Below are 22,500 nucleotides of genomic sequence, written 5' to 3' on the forward strand. Positions count from 1 at the left end.
ATTTACCATCTTGTTTGCTTCATAATAATATTGGTCTGTCACATTTTTACATTAGGAAATGTACTTAGATTCTCCAGAGGAAAAAAACGTGTAAATGCTAATGTTAAATGACACCACTAGCTACCGGAAGGGGGCGTGGAAAGCGGGCTGTGAGATAGGCCTATTGCACAGAATTATTCAAGAGAGAGAAAATGGGCAAGCCATAAAATAATGCACATTTTGCACTTGACTTTTCATAAGTCATGTGGAAAAAAGTAACACACACACACACACACACACACACACACACACACACACACACACACACACACACACACACACACACACACACACACACACACACACACACACACACACACACACACACACACACACACACAAAACGGGTGCTATGACAACGACGGGCACGTACAGGTCTAGGCAAACTAATAGTACATAATAATACTAATAGTACCTCGTAATAGTAATAATGATAGTAATAATACTAATAGTACATAATAATACTAATAGTACCTCGTAATAGTGGTAATAATGATGATAGTAATAATACTAATAGTACATAATACTAATAGTACCTCGCTGGGACACAACACAGATGTCCTGTTGGATCTTCTTGGCCTCCGGGGTCGTGACCTGTGGAGTGGACAGCTGGGAGTACACGTATCCTGGGATGGACTGCACCGACGTCCCCATGTGGCTGGAGGTGGTACTGAGGTGACTGGAGGTGAACTGTTAGGGTCAGAGGTCATTAGGGTCAGTCAGAGGTCACGTGACGTGACCCGTTAGGGTCACAACATCAAAGCGGGTGTAAGAACACACTGGACTATCCACTAGGGCAACAGCCCCCCCCAACCCCCCACCACACTAAAACACACCCTAAACAGGCCTTAATATCTAGCGGAAAACCCACCCACTAGGGCAACAACCCAGCTTTAATGATCTTAAATCCCTTTATTTTAGTAACAGTACAACATAAACATTACAGAGACTTTAGTTGTCACTGTACAATACTTTAAAACAGTCGTCATGTTGCACACATTGCCTAAAATAGCTCTTATTTGCGCCGCCCTCGTTGAAAACAGTGTATTTCTAACTCCAGCTTGTCCCTCTCCATCCAGGCTGTATGGACAGCACTCAATGACCCCTAAATGTGCTCAGAGGTCATAAGGTCAGGCTCAGAGGTCATAAGGTCAGGCTCAGAGGTCATAGGGTTAGGCTCAGAGGTCATAAGGTCAGGCTCAGAGGTCATAAGGTCGTACCTGCCCCCCCATGGCCTCCACTCTAGACAGAGTCCTGGCGTGTCCAAACATCTTGTTGCCTTTCTTCTTGGGTTTCTCTAGAGAGATGTTCTGACACACAGTCACACACACAGTCACAGTCACACACACAGTCACACACACACACAGTCACACACACACACACACACACACACACACACAGTCACAGTCACACACACACACAGTCACACACACACACACACACACACACACACACACACACACACACACACACACACACACACACACACACACACACACACACACACACACACACACACACACACACACACACACACACACACACACACACACACACACACACACACACACACACTTATTAGCGCGATATGTTTCCTGCAGTAGAAACCAGCTGTGATATTTAGGACTAGTTCTGTTTCCCTGAACAGATCATGTGACACATCATGAGGTCACAGCCATCATTAACGGATCGTGAATATTCATGAGCTGGTCCGGACGGCTCTCATTGGCCAGTTCTGATGTCGTTACGAGTTTGGTTCATTTATTGGTGTTAAAAAACCACTGGGTTCCAAACCGCTTTACGTCAAGGACCCCCAGATTAACACTCATCAGCCCCACGGACCCCCATTAGAAGAGATATGCCAGGGACCCCCATTAGAAGAGATATGCCAGGGACCCCCATTAGAAGAGATATGCCAGGGACCCCCATTAGAAGAGATATGCCAGGGACCCCCATTAGAAGAGATATGCCAGGGACCCCCATTAGAAGAGATATGCCAGGGACCCCCATTAGAAGAGATATGCCAGGGACCCCCATTAGAAGAGATATGCCACGGACCCCCATTAGAAGAGATATGCCACGGACCCCCATTAGAAGAGATATGCCAGGGACCCCCATTAGAAGAGATATGCCAGGGACCCCCATTAGAAGAGATATGCCAGGGACCCCCATTAGAAGAGATATGCCAGGGACCCCCATTAGAAGAGATATGCCAGGGACCCCCATTAGAAGAGATATGCCAGGGACCCCCATTAGAAGAGATATGCCAGGGACCCCCATTAGAGGAGATATGCCAGGGACCCCCATTAGAGGAGATATGCCAGGGACCCCCATTAGAAGAGATATGCCAGGGACCCCCATTAGAAGAGATATGCCAGGGACCCCCAAATGAACACTCATCAGCCCCACGGACCCCCATTAGAAGAGATATGCCAGGGACCCCCATTAGAAGAGATATGCCAGGGACCCCCATTAGAAGAGATATGCCAGGGACCCCCATTAGAAGAGATATGCCAGGGACCCCCATTAGAAGAGATATGCCAGGGACCCCCATTAGAAGAGATATGCCAGGGACCCCCATTAGAAGAGATATGCCACGGACCCCCATTAGAAGAGATATGCCACGGACCCCCATTAGAAGAGATATGCCAGGGACCCCCATTAGAAGAGATATGCCAGGGACCCCCATTAGAAGAGATATGCCAGGGACCCCCATTAGAAGAGATATGCCAGGGACCCCCATTAGAAGAGATATGCCAGGGACCCCCATTAGAAGAGATATGCCAGGGACCCCCATTAGAAGAGATATGCCAGGGACCCCCATATTAACCCATTTTGGGCGGGAACCCCTTTTGGTGTTTTAAACATGTTATAATTTAGCTATTGAAAAATAGCAGATCTACAAGCTCATAGTGCGGCACCGAGTGGCGCGCTACGAGCTTGTAGATCTGCTATTTTTGTGCAAATCTTTGAATATATATTCTTTCAAAGTGAATGTTTTTAACTCAGGTTAATTTACAGACCCATATGGGTCTATCATGTAGCTGGGGACCCCCTGGAACTCCCTCAAGGACCCCTAGGGGTCCCCGGACCCCCTGGAACTCCCTCAAGGACCCCTAGGGGTCCCCGGACCCCCCGGAACTCCCTCAAGGACCCCTAGGGGTCCCCGGACCCCCCAGGGGTCCCCGGACCCCCTGGAACTCCCTCAAGGACCCCTAGGGGTCCCCGGACCACCCTGGAACTCCCTCAAGGACCCCCTAGGGGTCCCCGGACCCCCCTTTGGGAACCACCGTTATAAAGTACAGTGTGAGTCACATGGTTCAATCTGACAGAGTGGGCGGAGAGACTGACCTGCATGCTGATTCGTCGATCAAGGTCGGTGTCGTTGATTGGCAGGTCTCCGTCCAGCCAATGGAGTCGCTGGATGAGCTGCACCAGTTCTGTCAGCTCCAGTTGGCAGCGGGCCAGCTCTGCAGAGGGCAAAGGTCAGGGCAAAGGTCAGGTCAACACTACTACTTAACCCCTTCTGACCTGGGAACGATTCTACAAATGTCTTCTAAATCTTGACAGTTTTCTGAAAAACCCCATGTTTCTATATCAGTCGTTCTCAAACTATTTCATGTCAAGGACCACCAAGATGATGTATTTGGCCGCCAACCCCCATCTGAAAATACATTGTTCCAGGGACCCCCTTCACCCAGAAGCAAAGATTTGAGTTAAAAACTTTCGCTCTGAAAGAATATATTCAAAGATTTGCCATATTTTCACGATTTTTTTGAGTGGTGCAACCACTCCAACGAACAGCAATGTCCGTGACTATGTGACCACCTATGTGTTCACCTAACTATGTCACTATGAGCACGAGTACCAATGACTACCAAAAGTGGCGCTGTTGTGCCAGAAACAGAGAGAGAGAGAGATAGAGCTGCACTGCTGCCTGCTAATGAGAGACAGAGAGAGAGAGAGAGAGGGGGGGGGGGGGGGGTTGCACCACTCAGTTCACACAGGTGTGATTTAAAAACAATAGCAGATCCAAATAGCAGATCTACAAGCTCCAGCTTGTAGATCTGCTATTTTTCAATAGCTAAAGTATAACAATGATTAAAACCAAAAGGGGTTCCCGGGTTAACGGGGTTAACGAAGGCTTTCACCTAGAGCTCCCTATATGGAGATAACAGTGACGTCCAGCGCTGACATCACACTAGTGTAGAAACCCCCCCAATGCCAAAGCGCCAGCGCTCGCCCAGCAGTCTGCTGTCACCCAGGAGGATGCTGGACGCATCGTAATAATAATAATAGCAATAACAACAATAATAAATTACCATGTGTAGTAGCGTCAGTGTCATGTGACTGTCTCAGCCAATCAAAGAAATTACCATGTGTAGTAGCGTCAATGTCATGTGACTGTCTCAGCCAATCAGAGACATTACCATGTGTCGTAGCGTCAGTGTCATGTGACTGTCTCAGCCAATCAGAGACATTACCATGTGTAGTAGCGTCAGTGTCATGTGACTGTCTCAGTCAATCAGAGACATTACCATGTGTCGTAGCATCAGTGTCATGTGACTGTCTCAGCCAATCAGAGACATTACCATGTGTAGTAGCGTCAGTGTCATGTGACTGTCTCAGCCAATCAGAGACATTACCATGTGTCGTAGCGTCAGTGTCATGTGACTGTCTCAGCCAATCAGAGACATTACCATGTGTCGTAGCGTCAGTGTCATGTGACTGTCTCAGCCAATCAGAGACATTACCATGTGTAGTAGCGTCAGTGTCATGTGACTGTCTCAGCCAATCAGAGACATTACCATGTGTAGTAGCGTCAGTGTCATGTGACTGTCTCAGCCAATCAGAGACATTACCATGTGTAGTAGCGTCAGTGTCATGTGACTGTCTCAGCCAATCAGAGACATTACCATGTGTCGTAGCATCAGTGTCATGTGACTGTCTCAGCCAAGCCGACACTTTACTGTTGACTCCCTGGTTCACCACAGGCTCTCCGTCTCCATGGAAACCAGGCTGAATGACAAGGGAAAACAACCAATTAGAAACAGTTATACTGAATGTTGACTTCCTGGTTCACCACAAGGACTGTCTAAGAAGGACGAGACGCGAAGAACCTAAGGGCGACGCCATGTTGCTCCATGGAAGGAAAGAAACATGCGCAGTTGAGACCAAGGACTGTCTAAGGACGACGAGACGCGAAGACAACATGGCGTCGTACGGGCGACGCCATGTTGCTCCATGGAAGGAAAGAAACATGCGCAATGGGCTATATGCAGCCAACACTTCCGCGTTCAGCTTCCTTGGTCTCAACTGCGCATGTTTCTTTCCTTCCATGGAGCACCATAAGCAACATGGCGTCGCCCGTACGGTCTTCGCGTCTCATCCTCTTTAGACAGTCCTTGGTTGAGACCAGGAAGTTGGACATGACAAATCATAGATATGGCACAAATGGCCCAGCAGATGGCGTGATGCCACTGACAGGAGATATGGTTGTACATATCATGTCACGTCATTGCATTTTACCTTTTATATTAACGTTTTAACAGCAAATGGATAAGTAAGTCCCAGCATGGATCATCACAAAGACAGTAATGTTGGTTTGACGTGACATATGTACAAGCATCTATCCTTTCATTGGCATCACGCCATCTGCTGGGCCATTTGCGCCATATCTATGATTTGTCATGTCCAAATTCCTGGTCTCAACTGCGCATGTTTCTTTCCTTCCATGGAGCAACATGGCGTCGCCCGTACGACGCCATGTTGTCTTCGTGTCTCGTCCTTCTTAGACAGTCCTTGGTTCACCACAAGGACTGTACAACTTCCTGGTCTCAACTGCGCATGTTTCTTTCCTTCCATGGAGCACCATGTGAGCAACATGGCGTCGCCCGTACGGTCTTCGCGTCTCGTCCTCTTTAGACAGTTCTTGGTTCACCACAAGGAAGCTTTGAGAAGGAAGCGAAGTGGTCACGTGACTGGGCTGCGCCATGACACTTTCATGGACACTTTCATGGACACTTCCATGGACACTTTCATTATTATGTTATTTTCCAGAAGTGATTACTTTACAAAAGGTCTCAATTGTTCATGAATAATGTTTGTTATGAGCTGGTCCAGCCGGCTCCATTCACTGCCATGTATTCATGGAACTTCCAGTGTGAGTTTGGCTCCCATGAAAGTGTCCATGAAAGTGTCATGGCGGTGCAGCCCGGTCACCTGACCACTGCTCTTCCTTCTCAGAGCTTCCTTGGTTCACCACAGGCGCTCCGTCACCATGGAAACCAGGCTGAATGACAGGGAAAACAACCAATCACAGTCAGGGTCATAAGGTCATATTTACCATCCCGGGGGTCCTCAGGGAGGGGGTCTGTCCAGTAAACAGGGGTCAGGGGTCAGAGGTCATATTTACCATCCCAGGGGTTGTCAGGGAGAGGGTCTGTCCAGTAGACAGGGGTCAGAGGTCATAGGACAGAGGTCAGAGGTCATATTTGCCATCCCGGGGGTCCTCAAAGAGGGGGTCTGTCCAGTGGACAGGGGTCAGAGGTCATATTTACCATCCCGGGGGTCCTCAGGGAGGGGGTCTGTCCAGTGGACAGGGGTCAGAGGTCATAGGACAGAGGTCAGAGGTCATATTTACCATCCCGGGGGTCCTCAGGGAGGGGGTCTGTCCAGTAGACAGGGGTCAGGGGTCATATTTACCATCCCGGGGGTCCTCAAAGAGGGGGTCTGTCCAGTGGACAGGGGTCAGAGGTCATAGGACAGAGGTCAGAGGTCATATTTACCATCCCGGGGGTCCTCAGGGAGGGGGTCTGTCCAGTAGACAGGGGTCAGGGGTCATATTTACCATCCCGGGGGTCCTCAAAGAGGGGGTCTGTCCAGTGGACAGGGGTCAGGGGTCATATTTACCATCCCGGGGGTCCTCAAAGAGGGGGTCTGTCCAGTAGACAGGGGTCAGGGGTCATATTTACCATCCCGGGGGTCCTCAAAGAGGGGGTCTGTCCAGTAGACAGGGGTCATATTTACCATCCCGGGGGTCCTCAAAGAGGGGGTCTGTCCAGTGGACAGGGGTCAGGGGCCAGAGGTCATATTTACCATCCCGGGGGTCCTCAAAGAGGGGGTCTGTCCAGTGGACAGGGGTCAGGGGCCAGAGGTCATATTTACCATCCCGGGGGTCCTCAGGGAGGGGGTCTGTCCAGTAGGCAGGGGTCAGAGGTCATATTTACCATCCCGGGGGTCCTCAAAGAGGGGGTCTGTCCAGTAGACAGGGGTCAGGGGTCATATTTACCATCCCAGGGGTCCTCAAAGAGGGGGTCTGTCCAGTGGACAGGGGTCAGAGGTCATATTTACCATCCCGGGGGTCCTCAAAGAGGGGGTCTGTCCAGTGGACAGGGGTCAGAGGTCATAGGACAGAGGTCAGAGCTCATATTTACCATCCCGGGGGTCCTCAAAGAGGGGGTCTGTCCAGTAGACAGGGGTCAGAGGTCATATTTACCATCCCGGGGGTCCTCAGGGAGGGGGTCTGTCCAGTAGACAGAGGTCAGGGGTCATATTTACCATCCCGGGGGTCCTCAGGGAGGGGGTCTGTCCAGTGGACAGGGGTCAGGGGTCATATTTACCATCCCGGGGGTCCTCAGGGAGGGGGTCTGTCCAGTGGACAGGGGTCAGGGGTCATATTTACCATCCCGGGGGTCCTCAGGGAGGGGGTCTGTCCAGTGGACAGGGGTCAGAGGTCATATTTACCATCCCGGGGGTCCTCAGGGAGGGGGTCTGTCCAGTGGACAGGGGTCAGGGGTCATATTTACCATCCCGGGGGTCCTCAGGGAGGGGGTCTGTCCAGTAGGCAGGGGTCAGGGGTCATATTTACCATCCCGGGGTCCTCAGGGAGGGGGTCTGTCCAGTGGACAGGGGTCAGAGGTCATATTTACCATCCCGGGGGTCCTCAGGGAGGGGGTCTGTCCAGTGGACAGGGGTCAGAGGTCATATTTACCATCCCGGGGGTCCTCAGGGAGGGGGTCTGTCCAGTGGACAGGGGTCAGAGGTCATATTTACCATCCCGGGGGTCCTCAAAGAGGGGGTCTGTCCAGTGGACAGGGGTCAGGGGTCATATTTACCATCCCGGGGGTCCTCAGGGAGGGGGTCTGTCCAGTGGACAGGGGTCAGGGGTCATATTTACCATCCCGGGGGTCCACAGGGAGGGGGTCTGTCCAGTGGACAGGGGTCAGGGGTCAGGGGTCATATTTACCATCCCGGGGGTCCTCAGGGAGGGGGTCTGTCCAGTGGACAGGGGTCAGGGGTCATATTTACCATCCCGGGGGTCCTCAGGGAGGGGGTCTGTCCAGTGGACAGGGGTCAGGGGTCATATTTACCATCCCGGGGGTCCTCAGGGAGGGGGTCTGTCCAGTGGACAGGGGTCAGGGGTCATATTTACCATCCCGGGGGTCCTCAGGGAGGGGGTCTGTCCAGTGGACAGGGGTCAGGGGTCATATTTACCATCCCGGGGGTCCTCAGGGAGGGGGTCTGTCCAGTAGACAGGGGTCAGGGGTCAGAGGTCATATTTACCATCCCGGGGGTCCTCAGGGAGGGGGTCTGTCCAGTGGACAGGGGTCATATTTACCATCCCGGGGGTCCTCAGGGAGGGGGTCTGTCCAGTGGACAGGGGTCAGAGGTCATATTTACCATCCCGGGGGTCCTCAGGGAGGGGGTCTGTCCAGTGGACAGGGGTCAGGGGTCATATTTACCATCCCGGGGGTCCTCAGGGAGGGGGTCTGTCCAGTGGACAGGGGTCAGAGGTCATATTTACCATCCCGGGGGTCCTCAGGGAGGGGGTCTGTCCAGTGGACAGGGGTCAGAGGTCATATTTACCATCCCGGGGGTCCTCAGGGAGGGGGTCTGTCCAGTGGACAGGGGTCAGGGGTCATATTTACCATCCCGGGGGTCCTCAGGGAGGGGGTCTGTCCAGTGGACAGGGGTCAGAGGTCATATTTACCATCCCGGGGGTCCTCAGGGAGGGGGTCTGTCCAGTGGACAGGGGTCAGGGGTCATATTTACCATCCCGGGGGTCCTCAGGGAGGGGGTCTGTCCAGTGGACAGGGGTCAGGGGTCAGGGGTCATATTTACCATCCCGGGGGTCCTCAGGGAGGGGGTCTGTCCAGTGGACAGGGGTCAGGGGTCATATTTACCATCCCGGGGGTCCTCAGGGAGGGGGTCTGTCCAGTGGACAGGGGTCAGGGGTCATATTTACCATCCCGGGGGTCCTCAGGGAGGGGGTCTGTCCAGTGGACAGGGGTCAGGGGTCATATTTACCATCCCGGGGGTCCTCAGGGAGGGGGTCTGTCCAGTGGACAGGGGTCAGAGGTCATATTTACCATCCCGGGGGTCCTCAGGGAGGGGGTCTGTCCAGTGGACAGGGGTCAGAGGTCATATTTACCATCCCGGGGGTCCTCAGGGAGGGGGTCTGTCCAGTGGACAGGGGTCAGAGGTCATATTTACCATCCCGGGGGTCCTCAGGGAGGGGGTCTGTCCAGTGGACAGGGGACAGGGGTCAGAGGTCATATTTACCATCCCGGGGGTCCTCAGGGAGGGGGTCTGTCCAGTGGACAGGGGTCAGGGGTCATATTTACCATCCCGGGGGTCCTCAGGGAGGGGGTCTGTCCAGTGGACAGGGGTCAGAGGTCATATTTACCATCCCGGGGGTCCTCAGGGAGGGGGTCTGTCCAGTGGACAGGGGTCAGGGGTCATATTTACCATCCCGGGGGTCCTCAGGGAGGGGGTCTGTCCAGTGGACAGGGGTCAGGGGTCATATTTACCATCCCGGGGGTCCTCAGGGAGGGGGTCTGTCCAGTGGACAGGGGTCAGGGGTCATATTTACCATCCCGGGGGTCCTCAGGGAGGGGGTCTGTCCAGTGGACAGGGGTCAGGGGTCATATTTACCATCCCGGGGGTCCTCAGGGAGGGGGTCTGTCCAGTGGACAGGGGTCAGAGGGGTCAGAGGTCATATTTACCATCCCGGGGGTCCTCAGGGAGGGGGTCTGTCCAGTGGACAGGGTATTTACCATCCCGGGGGTCCTCAGGGAGGGGGTCTGTCCAGTGGACAGGGGTCAGGGGTCATATTTACCATCCCGGGGGTCCTCAGGGAGGGGGTCTGTCCAGTGGACAGGGGTCAGGGGTCATATTTACCATCCCGGGGGTCCTCAGGGAGGGGGTCTGTCCAGTGGACAGGGGTCAGGGGTCATATTTACCATCCCGGGGGTCCTCAGGGAGGGGGTCTGTCCAGTGGACAGGGGTCAGGGGTCAGAGGTCATATTTACCATCCCGGGGGTCCTCAGGGAGGGGGTCTGTCCAGTGGACAGGGTATTTACCATCCCGGGGGTCCTCAGGGAGGGGGTCTGTCCAGTGGACAGGGGTCTTACCATCCCGGGGGTCCTCAGGGAGGGGGTCTGTCCAGTGGACAGGGTATTTACCATCCCGGGGGTCCTCAGGGAGGGGGTCTGTCCAGTGGACAGGGGTCTTACCATCCCGGGGGTCCTCAGGGAGGGGGTCTGTCCAGTGGACAGGGGTCTTACCATCCCGGGGGTCCTCAGGGAGGGGGTCTGTCCAGTGGACAGGGGTCTTACCATCCCGGGGGTCCTCAGGGAGGGGGTCTGTCCAGTGGACAGGGCGTGGAGCACCCCATGGTGCACGCTGAGAGCCTCGTTCTTCTTAAAGACGCGGTGAGCACACAGCTTGGTCAGCCAGATGTAGAACAGCTCTGAGCTCTTACTCTGAAAGGACAGAACATACACTATGAGCTCTTACTCTGAAAGGACAGAACATACACTCTATGAGCTCTTACTCTGAAGGAACACAACATACACTATGAGCTCTTACTCTGAAAGGACAGAACACACTATGAGCTCTTACTCTGAAAGGACAGAACATACACTATGAGCTCTTACTCTGAAAGGACAGAACATACACCATGAGCTCTTACTCTGAAAGGACACAACATACACTATGAGCTCTTACTCTGAAAGAAAACATACACTATGAGCTCTTACTTTGAAAGGACACAACATACACTATGAGCTCTTACTCTGAAAGGACAGAACATACACTATGAGCTCTTACTCTGAAAGGACAGAACATACACTATGAGCTCTTACTCTGAAAGGACAGAACATACACTATGAGCTCTTACTCTGAAAGGACACAACATACACTATGAGCTCTTACTTTGAAAGGACACAACATACATGAGCTTAAGGTACAAATGAATGGTATTAATTTGTACCTTCAGATGGTACAGACTGTATGAAGGTGTAATTTGTACCTTCAGATGGTACAGACTGTATTAAGGTGTAATTTGTACCTTCAGATGGTACAGACTGTATTAAGGTGTAATGTGTACCTTCAGATGGTACAGACTGTATTAAGGTGTAATGTGTACCTTCAGATGGTACAGACTGTATTAAGGTGTAATGTGTACCTTCAGATGGTACAGACTGTATTAAGGTGTAATTTGTACCTTCAGATGGTACAGACTGTATTAAAGGTGTAATGTGTACCTTCAGATGGTACAGACTGTATTAAAGGTGTAATTTGTACCTTCAGATGGTACAGACTGTATTAAAGGTGTAATGTGTACCTTCAGATGGTACAGACTGTATTAAAGGCGTAGTGAAACGGAAATGGTGGACATTTTATTTTGAAGTTTCAGACGGTCTCAAGTTGAAACACCGCTATGAAGTTTCTGAACCAATCAGAGCGTTGCATCCCTTCAGGCGATGGGACGGTAGCTAGGGACTGTTGCTATGCTATACGCAGCAGCGTGGTGTGTGTTTGTTTACAAATCAAATAGACGGCCAACTGTACCAGTTTACTGTTATGTGGCTTATTTCTACCCTATAATGTTTTCAGATACATATTTTAGCGTGATGATTAAGTTGAAACCGAGTAATACACTGTCTGGATGTTATCTGGAATGGGAATAAGAACGGAGGATTTCTGTAATCAATAGCAGCTGTGCTGCACGGATGCGCACATATGGAGAGGATACGGGTGAGCTTCATTTTTATTGGCTTTTATCGATGTGGGCCTCGACACGTCATCACGCAGCACGTTTTCGTTTTCAGGAAGTAATAAAATAAATATTTTTATGGACTTTTGATATAAAAACACACAAAAATGAGAATTTTCCGTTTTTTTTGGCATCCATTGTTAGGTATGCTCATATGATGACCACGGAGATGGTCTAAAAGTGTGAAAAACGTATTTTTCATTTCACTACACCTTTAAGGTGTAATTTGTACCTTCAGATGGTACAGACTGTATTAAGGTGTAATGTGTACCTTCAGATGGTACAGACTGTATTAAGGTGTAATTTGTACCTTCAGATGGTACAGACTGTCTTAAGGTGTAATGTGTACCTTCAGATGGTACAGACTGTATTAAGGTGTAATGTGTACCTTCAGATGGTACAGACTGTATTAAGGTGTAATTTGTACCTTCAGATGGTACAGACTGTATTAAGGTGTAATTTGTACCTTCAGATGGTACAGACTGTATTAAAGGTGTAATGTGTACCTTCAGATGGTACAGACTGTATTAAAGGTGTAATGCGTACCTTCAGATGGTACAGACTGTATTAAGGTGTAATGTGTACCTTCAGATGGTACAGACTGTATTAAGGTGTAATGTGTACCTTCAGATGGTACAGACTGTATTAAAGGTGTAATGTGTACCTTCATATGGTACAGACTGTATTAAAGGTGTAATGTGTACCTTCAGATGGTACAGACTGTATTAAGGTGTAATGTGTACCTTCATATGGTACAGACTGTATTAAAGGTGTAATGTGTACCTTCATATGGTACAGACTGTATTAAAGGTGTAATGTGTACCTTCATATGGTACAGACTGTATTAAAGGTGTAATGTGTACCTTCAGATGGTACAGACTGTATTAAAGGTGTAATGTGTACCTTCAGATGGTACAGACTGTCTCCAGCGTCCAGGTCGATGCGGTTGGACTTCTTGTTGATGGACATGACTGACAGACTGACGTCTATACAGCCGTGAAGCTTCCCTCTCTGGACCTGGAGGAGAATGTACGACGGAAGCATTTATATTTTACTCATGATCAGAGCTTCCGTTGCTCCAGACTGTACGACGGAAGCATTTATATTTTACTCATGATCAGAGCTTCCGTTGCTCCAGACTGTACGACGGAAGCATTTATATTTGACTCATGATCAGAGCTTCCGTTGCTCCAGACTGTATGACGGAAGCATTTATATTTGACTCATGATCAGAGCTTCCGTTGCGCCAGACTGTATGACGGAAGCATTTATATTTGACTCATGATCAGAGCTTCCGTTGCTCCAGACTGTATGACGGAAGCATTTATATTTGACTCATGATCAGAGCTTCCGTTGCTCCAGACTGTATGACGGAAGCATTTATATTTGACTCATGATCAGAGCTTCCGTTGCTCCAAACTGTACGACGGAAGCATTTATATTTGACTCGTGATCAGAGCTTCCGTTGCTCCAGACTGTACGACGGAAGCATTTATATTTGACTCGTGATCAGAGCTTCCGTTGCTCCAGACTGTACGACGGAAGCATTTATATTTTACTCGTGATCAGAGCTTCCGTTGCTCCAGACTGTACGACGGAAGCATTTATATTTTACTCGTGATCAGAGCTTCCGTTGCTCCAGACTGTAAAACGGAAGCATTTATATTTTACTCGTGATCAGAGCTTCCGTTGCTCCAGACTGTATGACGGAAGCATTTATATTTTACTCGTGATCAGAGCTTCCGTTGCTCCAGACTGTATGACGGAAGCATTTATATTTGACTCGTGATCAGAGCTTCCGTTGCTCCAGACTCTACGACGGAAGCATTTATATTTGACTCATGATCAGAGCTTCCGTTGCTCCAGACTGTACGACGGAAGCATTTATATTTGACTCGTGATCAGAGCTTCCGTTGCTCCAGACTGTACGACGGAAGCATTTATATTTTACTCGTGATCAGAGCTTCCGTTGCTCCAGACTGTACGACGGAAGCATTTATATTTTACTCGTGATCAGAGCTTCCGTTGCTCCAGACTGTATGACGGAAGCATTTATATTGACGGAAGCATTTATATTTGACTCGTGATCAGAGCTTCCGTTGCTCCAGACTGTACGACGGAAGCATTTATATTTGACTCGTGATCAGAGCTTCCGTTGCTCCAGACTGTACGACGGAAGCATTTATATTTTACTCGTGATCAGAGCTTCCGTTGCTCCAGACTGTATGACGGAAGCATTTATATTTTACTCGTGATCAGAGCTTCCGTTGCTCCAGACTGTATGACGGAAGCATTTATATTTTACTCGTGATCAGAGCTTCCGTTGCTCCAGACTGTATGACGGAAGCATTTATATTTGACTCATGATCAGAGCTTCCGTTGCTCCAGACTGTACGGCGGAAGCATTTATATTTGACTCATGATCAGAGCTTCCGTTGCTCCAGACTGTACGACGGAAGCATTTATATTTTACTCATGATCAGAGCTTCCGTTGCTCCAGACTGTATGACGGAAGCATTTATATTTGACTCATGATCAGAGCTTCCGTTGCTCCAGACTGTATGACGGAAGCATTTATATTTGACTCATGATCAGAGCTTCCGTTGCTCCAGACTGTACGACGGAAGCATTTATATTTGACTCATGATCAGAGCTTCCGTTGCTCCAGACTGTACGACGGAAGCATTTATATTTGACTCATGATCAGAGCTTCCGTTGCTCCAGACTGTACGACGGAAGCATTTATATTTGACTCATGATCAGAGCTTCCGTTGCTCCAGACTGTACGACGGAAGCATTTATATTTGACTCATGATCAGAGCTTCCGTTGCTCCAGACTGTATGACGGAAGCATTTATATTTGACTCATGATCAGAGCTTCCGTTGCTCCAGACTGTACGACGGAAGCATTTATATTTGACTCATGATCAGAGCTTCCGTTGCTCCAGACTGTACGACGGAAGCATTTATATTTGACTCATGATCAGAGCTTCCGTTGCTCCAGACTGTACGACGGAAGCATTTATATTTGACTCATGATCAGAGCTTCCGTTGCTCCAGACTGTACGACGGAAGCATTTATATTTTACTCGTGATCAGAGCTTCCGTTGCTCCAGACTGTATGACACTCATGATCAGAGCTTCCGTTGCTCCAGACTGTACGACGGAAGCATTTATATTTGACTCATGATCAGAGCTTCCGTTGCTCCAGACTGTACGACGGAAGCATTTATATTTGACTCATGATCAGAGCTTCCGTTGCTCCAGACTGTACGACGGAAGCATTTATATTTGACTCATGATCAGAGCTTCCGTTGCTCCAGACTGTACGACGGAAGCATTTATATTTTACTCGTGATCAGAGCTTCCGTTGCTCCAGACTGTATGACGGAAGCATTTATATTTTACTCGTGATCAGAGCTTCCGTTGCTCCAGACTGTACGACGGACGGCTTTCTACGCACGGCAGCCATATTTTAACAGTGTTTTATTCCTGGTTATATATTATATATATTATATATTATAAACTCACGTCCTGTTGCGTCTTGGAGTACTTCAGGATTCCCTTCTCCAGCAGGAAGTACCTCTGAAAGAAAGGACCAATCATAGCAGAGCATTAAGACACCAAACAGGAAGTAGATGTCCATAGTGGACTAGACCGCAGTCAAACCAGACCCGACCGTTCAAATCTTTGAATATTCTTTCAGAAGAATTTTTATTTATTTCGACGTCAGGCCTAATATGAGTCTAAACAAACAGGTCACATGGAATCTGATCCAGATCAGGTTAACTGATCCAGATCAGGTTAACTGATCCAGATCAGGTTAACTGCGTTCAGACTGAGACAGATCTGATCCAGATCAGGTTAACTGATCTAATCTGATCCAGATCAGGTTAACTGCGTTCAGACTGAGACAGATCTCCTGGACTCTGAATGAGGCTCAAATCGCATTTGTTAAAGATCCGATTCCATGTGACTGGTTTGTGTTTTTAGACTTATCTAAACAACAAATCCGATTCCAATGTGGATGATGTGGCACAGATCTGGTTCAGGATGGATTCACAGATCTGGTTCAGGATGGATTCACAGATCTGGTTCAGGATGGATTCACAGATCTGGTTCAGGATGGATTCACAGATCTGGTTCAGGATGGATTCACAGATCTGGTTCAGGATGGATTCAAAGATCTGGTTCAGGATGGATTCACAGATCTGGTTCAGGATGGATTCACAGATCTGGTTCAGGATGGATTCAAAGATCTGGTTCAGGATGGATTCACAGATCTGGTTCAGGATGGATTCACAGATCTGGTTCAGGATGGATTCACAGATCTGGTTCAGGATGGATTCACAGATCTGGTTCAGGATGGATTCACAGATCTGGTTCAGGATGGATTCACAGATCTGGTTCAGGATGGATTCACAGATCTGCTAGTTCAGCAGGTTTCTGATTAAAGAGCAGTGTGCTACTGTACCCTAACCCTAACCCTTACAGAGCAGTGTGCCAGCCTTACAGAGGGCATCTCAGAGGGTTAGGTTTAGGGTACATACCTTGTGCCATCCTTTAGGGCATTAGGGTTTTGGGGTAGTGGGTAGGGTTTAGGGGGTAGTGGGTAGGGTTTAGGGGGTAGTGGGTAGGGTTTAGGGTACATACCTTGTACCATCCTTTAGGGCATTAGGGTTTTGGGGTAGTGGGTAGGGTTTAGGGTACATACCTTGTGCCAGCCCTTTAAGGGGTACTTTCGTCTCTTCATCAGGGTTAGGGGTTAGGGGGTAGTGGGTAGGGTTTAGGGTACATACCTTGTGCCAGCCCTTTAAGGGGTACTTTCGTCTCTTCATCAGGTAACCTTCACAGATTCCAGGGATGCTCAGATCCAGAGAGGAACCTGGAGCAGGCCCCGCCTCCGCCTGCTGGTCCTCCAGCACCTCCCAGTGGCGAGACTGAGGAATGACAACCACGTTAATTACAGCACATCCCAGTGGCCAGACTGAGGAATGACAACCACGTTAATTACAGCACCTCCCAGTGGCCAGACTGAGGAATGACAACCACGTTAATTACAGCACCTCCCAGTGGCCAGACGGAGGAATGACACCCACGTTAATTACAGCACCTCCCAGTGGCCAGACTGAGGAATGACAACCACGTTAATTACAGCACCTCCCAGTGGCCAGACTGAGGAATGACAACCACGTTAATTACAGCACCTCCCAGTGGCCAGACTGAGGAACCACAAGCTCACTAAAGCAGGTGAATGAATGTGTCTCAAACGGTCAAACACGATTCACAGCAAGCGGATTAAATGTGGCGGTCAATGAGTTAAACATTAAGTCCACCCACCGTCTGAACAGTTGATAATCAATAACTCAACTAAAGTCTTCCATCATTTGAGAATCCATCAATTAATGGCGTTTGAGTTTGGATCAATAGAACATAGAAATGCTATGATAGATACTTTAGTTGACTTATTGCCCCCCCCCCCACCCCCCCCCCCCCCCCCCCCTCAGCCCCCCCCCCCCCGGTCCGCCCCGGTAACAAGATGTGCACATGCACGCATTACCGTGGGGGGGAAACATGACAGGCCGACAGCACACACACCAAGGTTAACCCCCGCTCGATCATGATTGGCGGAAGGCCCCTCTCTATCCTGATTGGATGGAGAGTGAGAGAGTGAGTGAGTGAGTGAGTGAGTGAGTGAGTGAGTGAGTGGGTGAGTGAGTGAGTGAGTGGGTGAGTGAGTGGGTGAGTGAGTGAGTGAGTGGGTGAGTGAGACAGGCGCGTGCGTGCGTGCGTGCGTGCGTGCGTGCGTGCGTGCGTGCGTGCGTGCGTGCGTGCGTGCGTGCTCCAACCTGCTTGGAGGAGTGTCTGGAGGAACCTGTGCTGTTGTTTCGGGAGTGACTCGGTTTGAAGTTGGGCGACTTCTCCAGACCACTGACCACCGATTGGCCGCTGCTGAGAGGGGCCGGGACCACCTGCGGATCCATGGCCGTCGATTGGACGTCTGGTCACGTCCAGGTCCAATGAGACGAGAGCGATCTGGAGAGACAGAGACACACAGCCAATGAAGTTAGGCCCTCATTTATCAACTCGGCGTACGCCAAAATATGGGTGCACGCCGGAATTACCGCATTTACCATTTACCATTTCCGCAAAACCTTGAACTTGAACGTTGCGCCAGGACAAAAATCACGTCAGGTTGGGAGCTGTTGTAGGCTTTGTCCTACAAACAGCGGAGCAGCATTGTCTGAACTGCTTACATGCTGTCACAGGCATCTAAACAAATGCCTAAAATGTATAAAACTAATAATACATGTGGGAAAAAAAATGTTGTAAAGGCATGTCATATGAAATTGGTATATAAGTATATATAAGTGTGCGTTTGGAAGGAATGTTTTGCAAACAGGTTCAGGTTTTCGTTCACTAATCGTGTTGTATATTAAATGAATAAAGACTTAATAATTGTAAATACAACTACAGTGACAGTTGCTTGCAAGTATGTGCGTGCGTGCGTGCGTGCGTGCGTGCGTGCGTGCGTGCGTGCGTGGACATGACAGCCAGACAAGCGAGGCGAGAGGGAAACATGTGTAGGGTAGGCCTATACAGCTATTATTTAATTCATGCAGGTGTTCGTTCTTTATTTATTTAAGATACAACACACCAGTTGGGCTTGCAAGTTGCGTGTGCGTGCGTCTGTGTGTGTGTGTGTATGAGGGAGAGCGGCGGGGGGGGGGGGGGGGGGGGGGTGAGGCGGGCAGCAAGGCAAGCAGGGGGAACTTTTCTATTGGCTTTTATTTATTTATTTTAATAATTTTTATCCCACGATTTCTGTAACCCATTTTTCACCCCTGTGTCAATTATCTAATGTGATCCTGGGCTCTACACACCCTCCGCCAACCTAGTCCCCATAATAGGGGGACATGGGGAGAGCAACGGACTTGAACTCATGCTTCCTTCATGCCCGAGTGTCCAAGTTGCTCCTTTACACCTGACAGGGGGGAGTTTTCCCTGGTTGGACGTAGCGCGTGGAAGGAACACGTTATTCCAATCCAAACAGTTCCTTTCCCCTCCATCAGGCTCCCCGGCTGGCCAGGGGGAGGCAGTATAGAGACCAGTTCCTTTCCCCTCCATCAGGCGCCCCGGCTGGCCAGGGGGAGGCAGTATAGTAATATTTATTGGCTTTTAACATCATGTAACCCTGGTTACCATACGTTGTTTGGTCGTATTGCAGTTGTTCATGTCGCAAAAACGAGGGCGAGGCTTGATTTCATAGGGCGTGCCAGATTGATTTCAGCGTCACATTTATCACTGCTAGGAATGAGATTAACCCATTCTGGGCGGCAGCCTCTTTTGGTGTTTTAACTAAGCATTATGTTATACTTTAGATCCTTGGGTGTACTACGAAACCTAGTGGCGACGTGGGTGTACTACGCCGTGGCGACGTGTGGGTGTACTACGAAACCTAGTGGCGACGTGGGTGTACTACGAAACCTAGTGGCGACGTGTGGGTGTACTACGAAACCTAGTGGCGACGTGGGTGTACTACGAAACCTAGTGGCGACGTGTGGGTGTACTACGAAACCTAGTGGCGACGTGGGTGTACTACGAAACCTAGTGGCGACGTGGGTGTACTACGAAACCTAGTGGCGACGTGTGGGTGTACTACGAAACCTAGTGGCGACGTGTGGGTGTACTACGAAACCTAGTGGCGACGTGGGTGTACTACGCCGTGGCGACGTGTGGGTGTACTACGAAACCTAGTGGCAACGTGGGTGTACTACGAAACCTAGTGGCGACGTGTGGGTGTACTACGAAACCTAGTGGCGACGTGTGGGTGTACTACGAAACCTAGTGGCGACGTGGGTGTACTACGAAACCTAGTGGCGACGTGTGGGTGTACTACGAAACCTAGTGGCGACGTGTGGGTGTACTACGAAACCTAGTGGCGACGTGTGGGTGTACTACGAAACCTAGTGGCGACGTGGGTGTACTACGAAACCTAGTGGCGACGTGTGGGTGTACTACGAAACCTAGTGGCGACGTGGGTGTACTACGAAACCTAGTGGCGACGTGTGGGTGTACTACGAAACCTAGTGGCGACGTGGGTGTACTACGAAACCTACACTTTATAAATGCCGTGGCGACGTGTGGGTGTACTACGAAACCTACACTTTATAAATGCTGTGGCGACGTGTGGGTGTACTACGAAACCTACACTTTATAAATGCCGTGGCGACGTGTGGGTGTACTACGAAACCTACACGTTATAAATGCTGTGGCGACGTGTGGGTGTACTACGAAACCTACACGTTATAAATGCTGTGGCGACGTGTGGGTGTACTACGAAACCTACACTTTATAAATGCTGTGGCGACGTGTGGGTGTACTACGAAACCTACACTTTATAAATGCTGTGGCGACGTGTGGGTGTACTACGAAACCTACACTTTATAAATGCTGTGGCGACGTGTGGGTGTACTACGAAACCTACACTTTATAAATGCCTTGGCGACGTGGGTATACTACGAAACCTACACTTTATAAATGCCTTGGCGACGTGGGTGTACTACGAAACCTACACTTTATAAATGCTGTGGCGACGTGTGGGTGTACTACGAAACCTACACGTTATAAATGCTGTGGCGACGTGTGGGTGTACTACGAAACCTACACGTTATAAATGCTGTGGCGACGTGTGGGTGTACTACGAAACCTACACTTTATAAATGCTGTGGCGACGTGTGGGTGTACTACGAAACCTACACTTTATAAATGCCGTGGCGACGTGGGTGTACTACGAAACCTACACTTTATAAATGCCGTGGCGACGTGGGTGTACTACGAAACCTACACTTTATAAATGCTGTGGCGACGTGTGGGTGTACTACGAAACCTACACTTTATAAATGCCGTGGCGACGTGGGTGTACTACGAAACCTACACTCGATGCCGTGGCGACATGTATTTTTTTCTATTCAGTCTGTGTCTCATTGGAGAGCTGTGGGCAGTTCAGAGACCCGTCCACCAGTGACATCATCGATGGGGAATCCAAGCTAATTAGTACAGGAAATCTATGGAAAATACAGGATCAACCTCTAACTAATTGCAAAAAAACCGAACTCAGCTGATTTTGCATCTTCAATATATCCTGAATAACAGAAAAAAAGTTGCCTGGAATTGTCTGAGGGGAAAGTGTTGAAAATAGCCTGTACAGTATGGCCACCATTGACATCCTATTATAAGGTCATATTTTCTAAATGTCCTTATGCTTTAAGTAGCATGTGACATATCAAACTAGGGGGTTTTCATGATGCTGAATCCATTCCAAGCATTAGTTTTGCATAAAAACACTCATTGGGCTAAATCTGGCCATAGCAACTTGCCCAAATGTGCTGACCTCATTACATTTTGGCAAGTTGCTATGGCCAAATTTAGCCCAATGAGTGTTTTTATGCAAAACTAATGCTTGGAATGGCTTCAGCATCATGACAACAACCTAGTTTGATATGTCACATGCTACTTAAAGCATAAGGAAATTTAAAAAATATTGCCTTATAATAGGATGTCAATGGTGGCCACACTGTACAGGCCATTTTCAACACTTTCCCCTCAGACAATTCAGGCAACTTTCTTTCTGTTATTCAGGATATATTGAAGATGCAAAATCAGTTGAGTTTGGTTTTTTTGCAATTAGTTAGAGGTCAAATTACATTATTACTGGACTAAATAGAAACTGCAGGCTTTCTATTCCTGAAAAGTTGCAATGTGAAAATGGAAGCCACCGTTCTCACGATAATACAAATCTAAAAAGGTTTGTAAAAAAAGTGTTTAAAAAAAATCTGCCTAACAATGATGTCACTGGTGGACGGGTCTCTGAACTGCCCACAGCCCTAGTATAAGACACAGACCGAGTAGAAAAAAATTGATTATTAGTAGAGGACCTATTATATGAAGATAGGTTGAAAAGTGGTCCTTTAATGGAAATGAAACGGTCGAGTAAAATAATGTCACGTCATTGTGACAGAGCTGACCTCTGACCCTGATGATGTCATCAAAGCGTTAACATGCATGACCACATATATGCTTAGTATGTTACTTTGAACACGCGAGAGAGAGAGAGAGAGAGACTCAGTGACCACCGCCTGGCAATAGAAACAGACACAGACAGAACTGGCTGCCTAGAGAAGACAGACTGTGTTCACTCTGCTCTCAAGGGGAGGTGGAGACGGAACTACACTTTATGTTACAATGCGACAAATATAAAGACATCAGAGAATCATTCTTCCCTACATTTAAAGAAAACTATAAAGAATTTGAATCCACTATTAATAACTCATCATTTCAATATGTTCTGGGAGAACAGTCCAAATGCACAGTTTTGGCAGCAAAATACGTGTGGAGTT

The 22,500-nt window shown here is 49.0% G+C and overlaps 1 protein-coding gene across 4 annotated transcripts in view; it reads right to left on the reverse strand.

Moving 5' to 3' along the window:
• The window catches only part of LOC306918968 (oxysterol-binding protein-related protein 7-like), a 132,148-nt gene that overhangs the window by 91,195 nt on the left and 18,453 nt on the right, over nt 1–22,500 (reverse strand). For all 4 annotated transcript variants that reach the window (XM_079531808.1, XM_079531807.1, XM_079531805.1 and 1 more), the window contains exons 2-10: nt 17,950–18,136; nt 16,900–17,040; nt 15,632–15,685; nt 13,004–13,117; nt 10,659–10,805; nt 4,956–5,058; nt 3,391–3,509; nt 1,260–1,349; nt 576–729 (exon numbers count right to left, since the gene is read on the reverse strand). In XM_079531808.1, the coding sequence (XP_079387934.1) occupies nt 576–729; nt 1,260–1,349; nt 3,391–3,509; nt 4,956–5,058; nt 10,659–10,805; nt 13,004–13,117; nt 15,632–15,685; nt 16,900–17,040; nt 17,950–18,084 (1,057 nt within the window). In that variant the 5' untranslated portion in view covers nt 18,085–18,136. The remainder of the gene's footprint in view (nt 1–575; nt 730–1,259; nt 1,350–3,390; nt 3,510–4,955; nt 5,059–10,658; nt 10,806–13,003; nt 13,118–15,631; nt 15,686–16,899; nt 17,041–17,949; nt 18,137–22,500) is intronic.

This window comes from Electrona antarctica, assembly GCF_951216825.1.
Source record: "Electrona antarctica genome assembly, contig: scaffold_110, whole genome shotgun sequence".
NCBI lineage: Eukaryota > Metazoa > Chordata > Actinopteri > Myctophiformes > Myctophidae > Electrona > Electrona antarctica.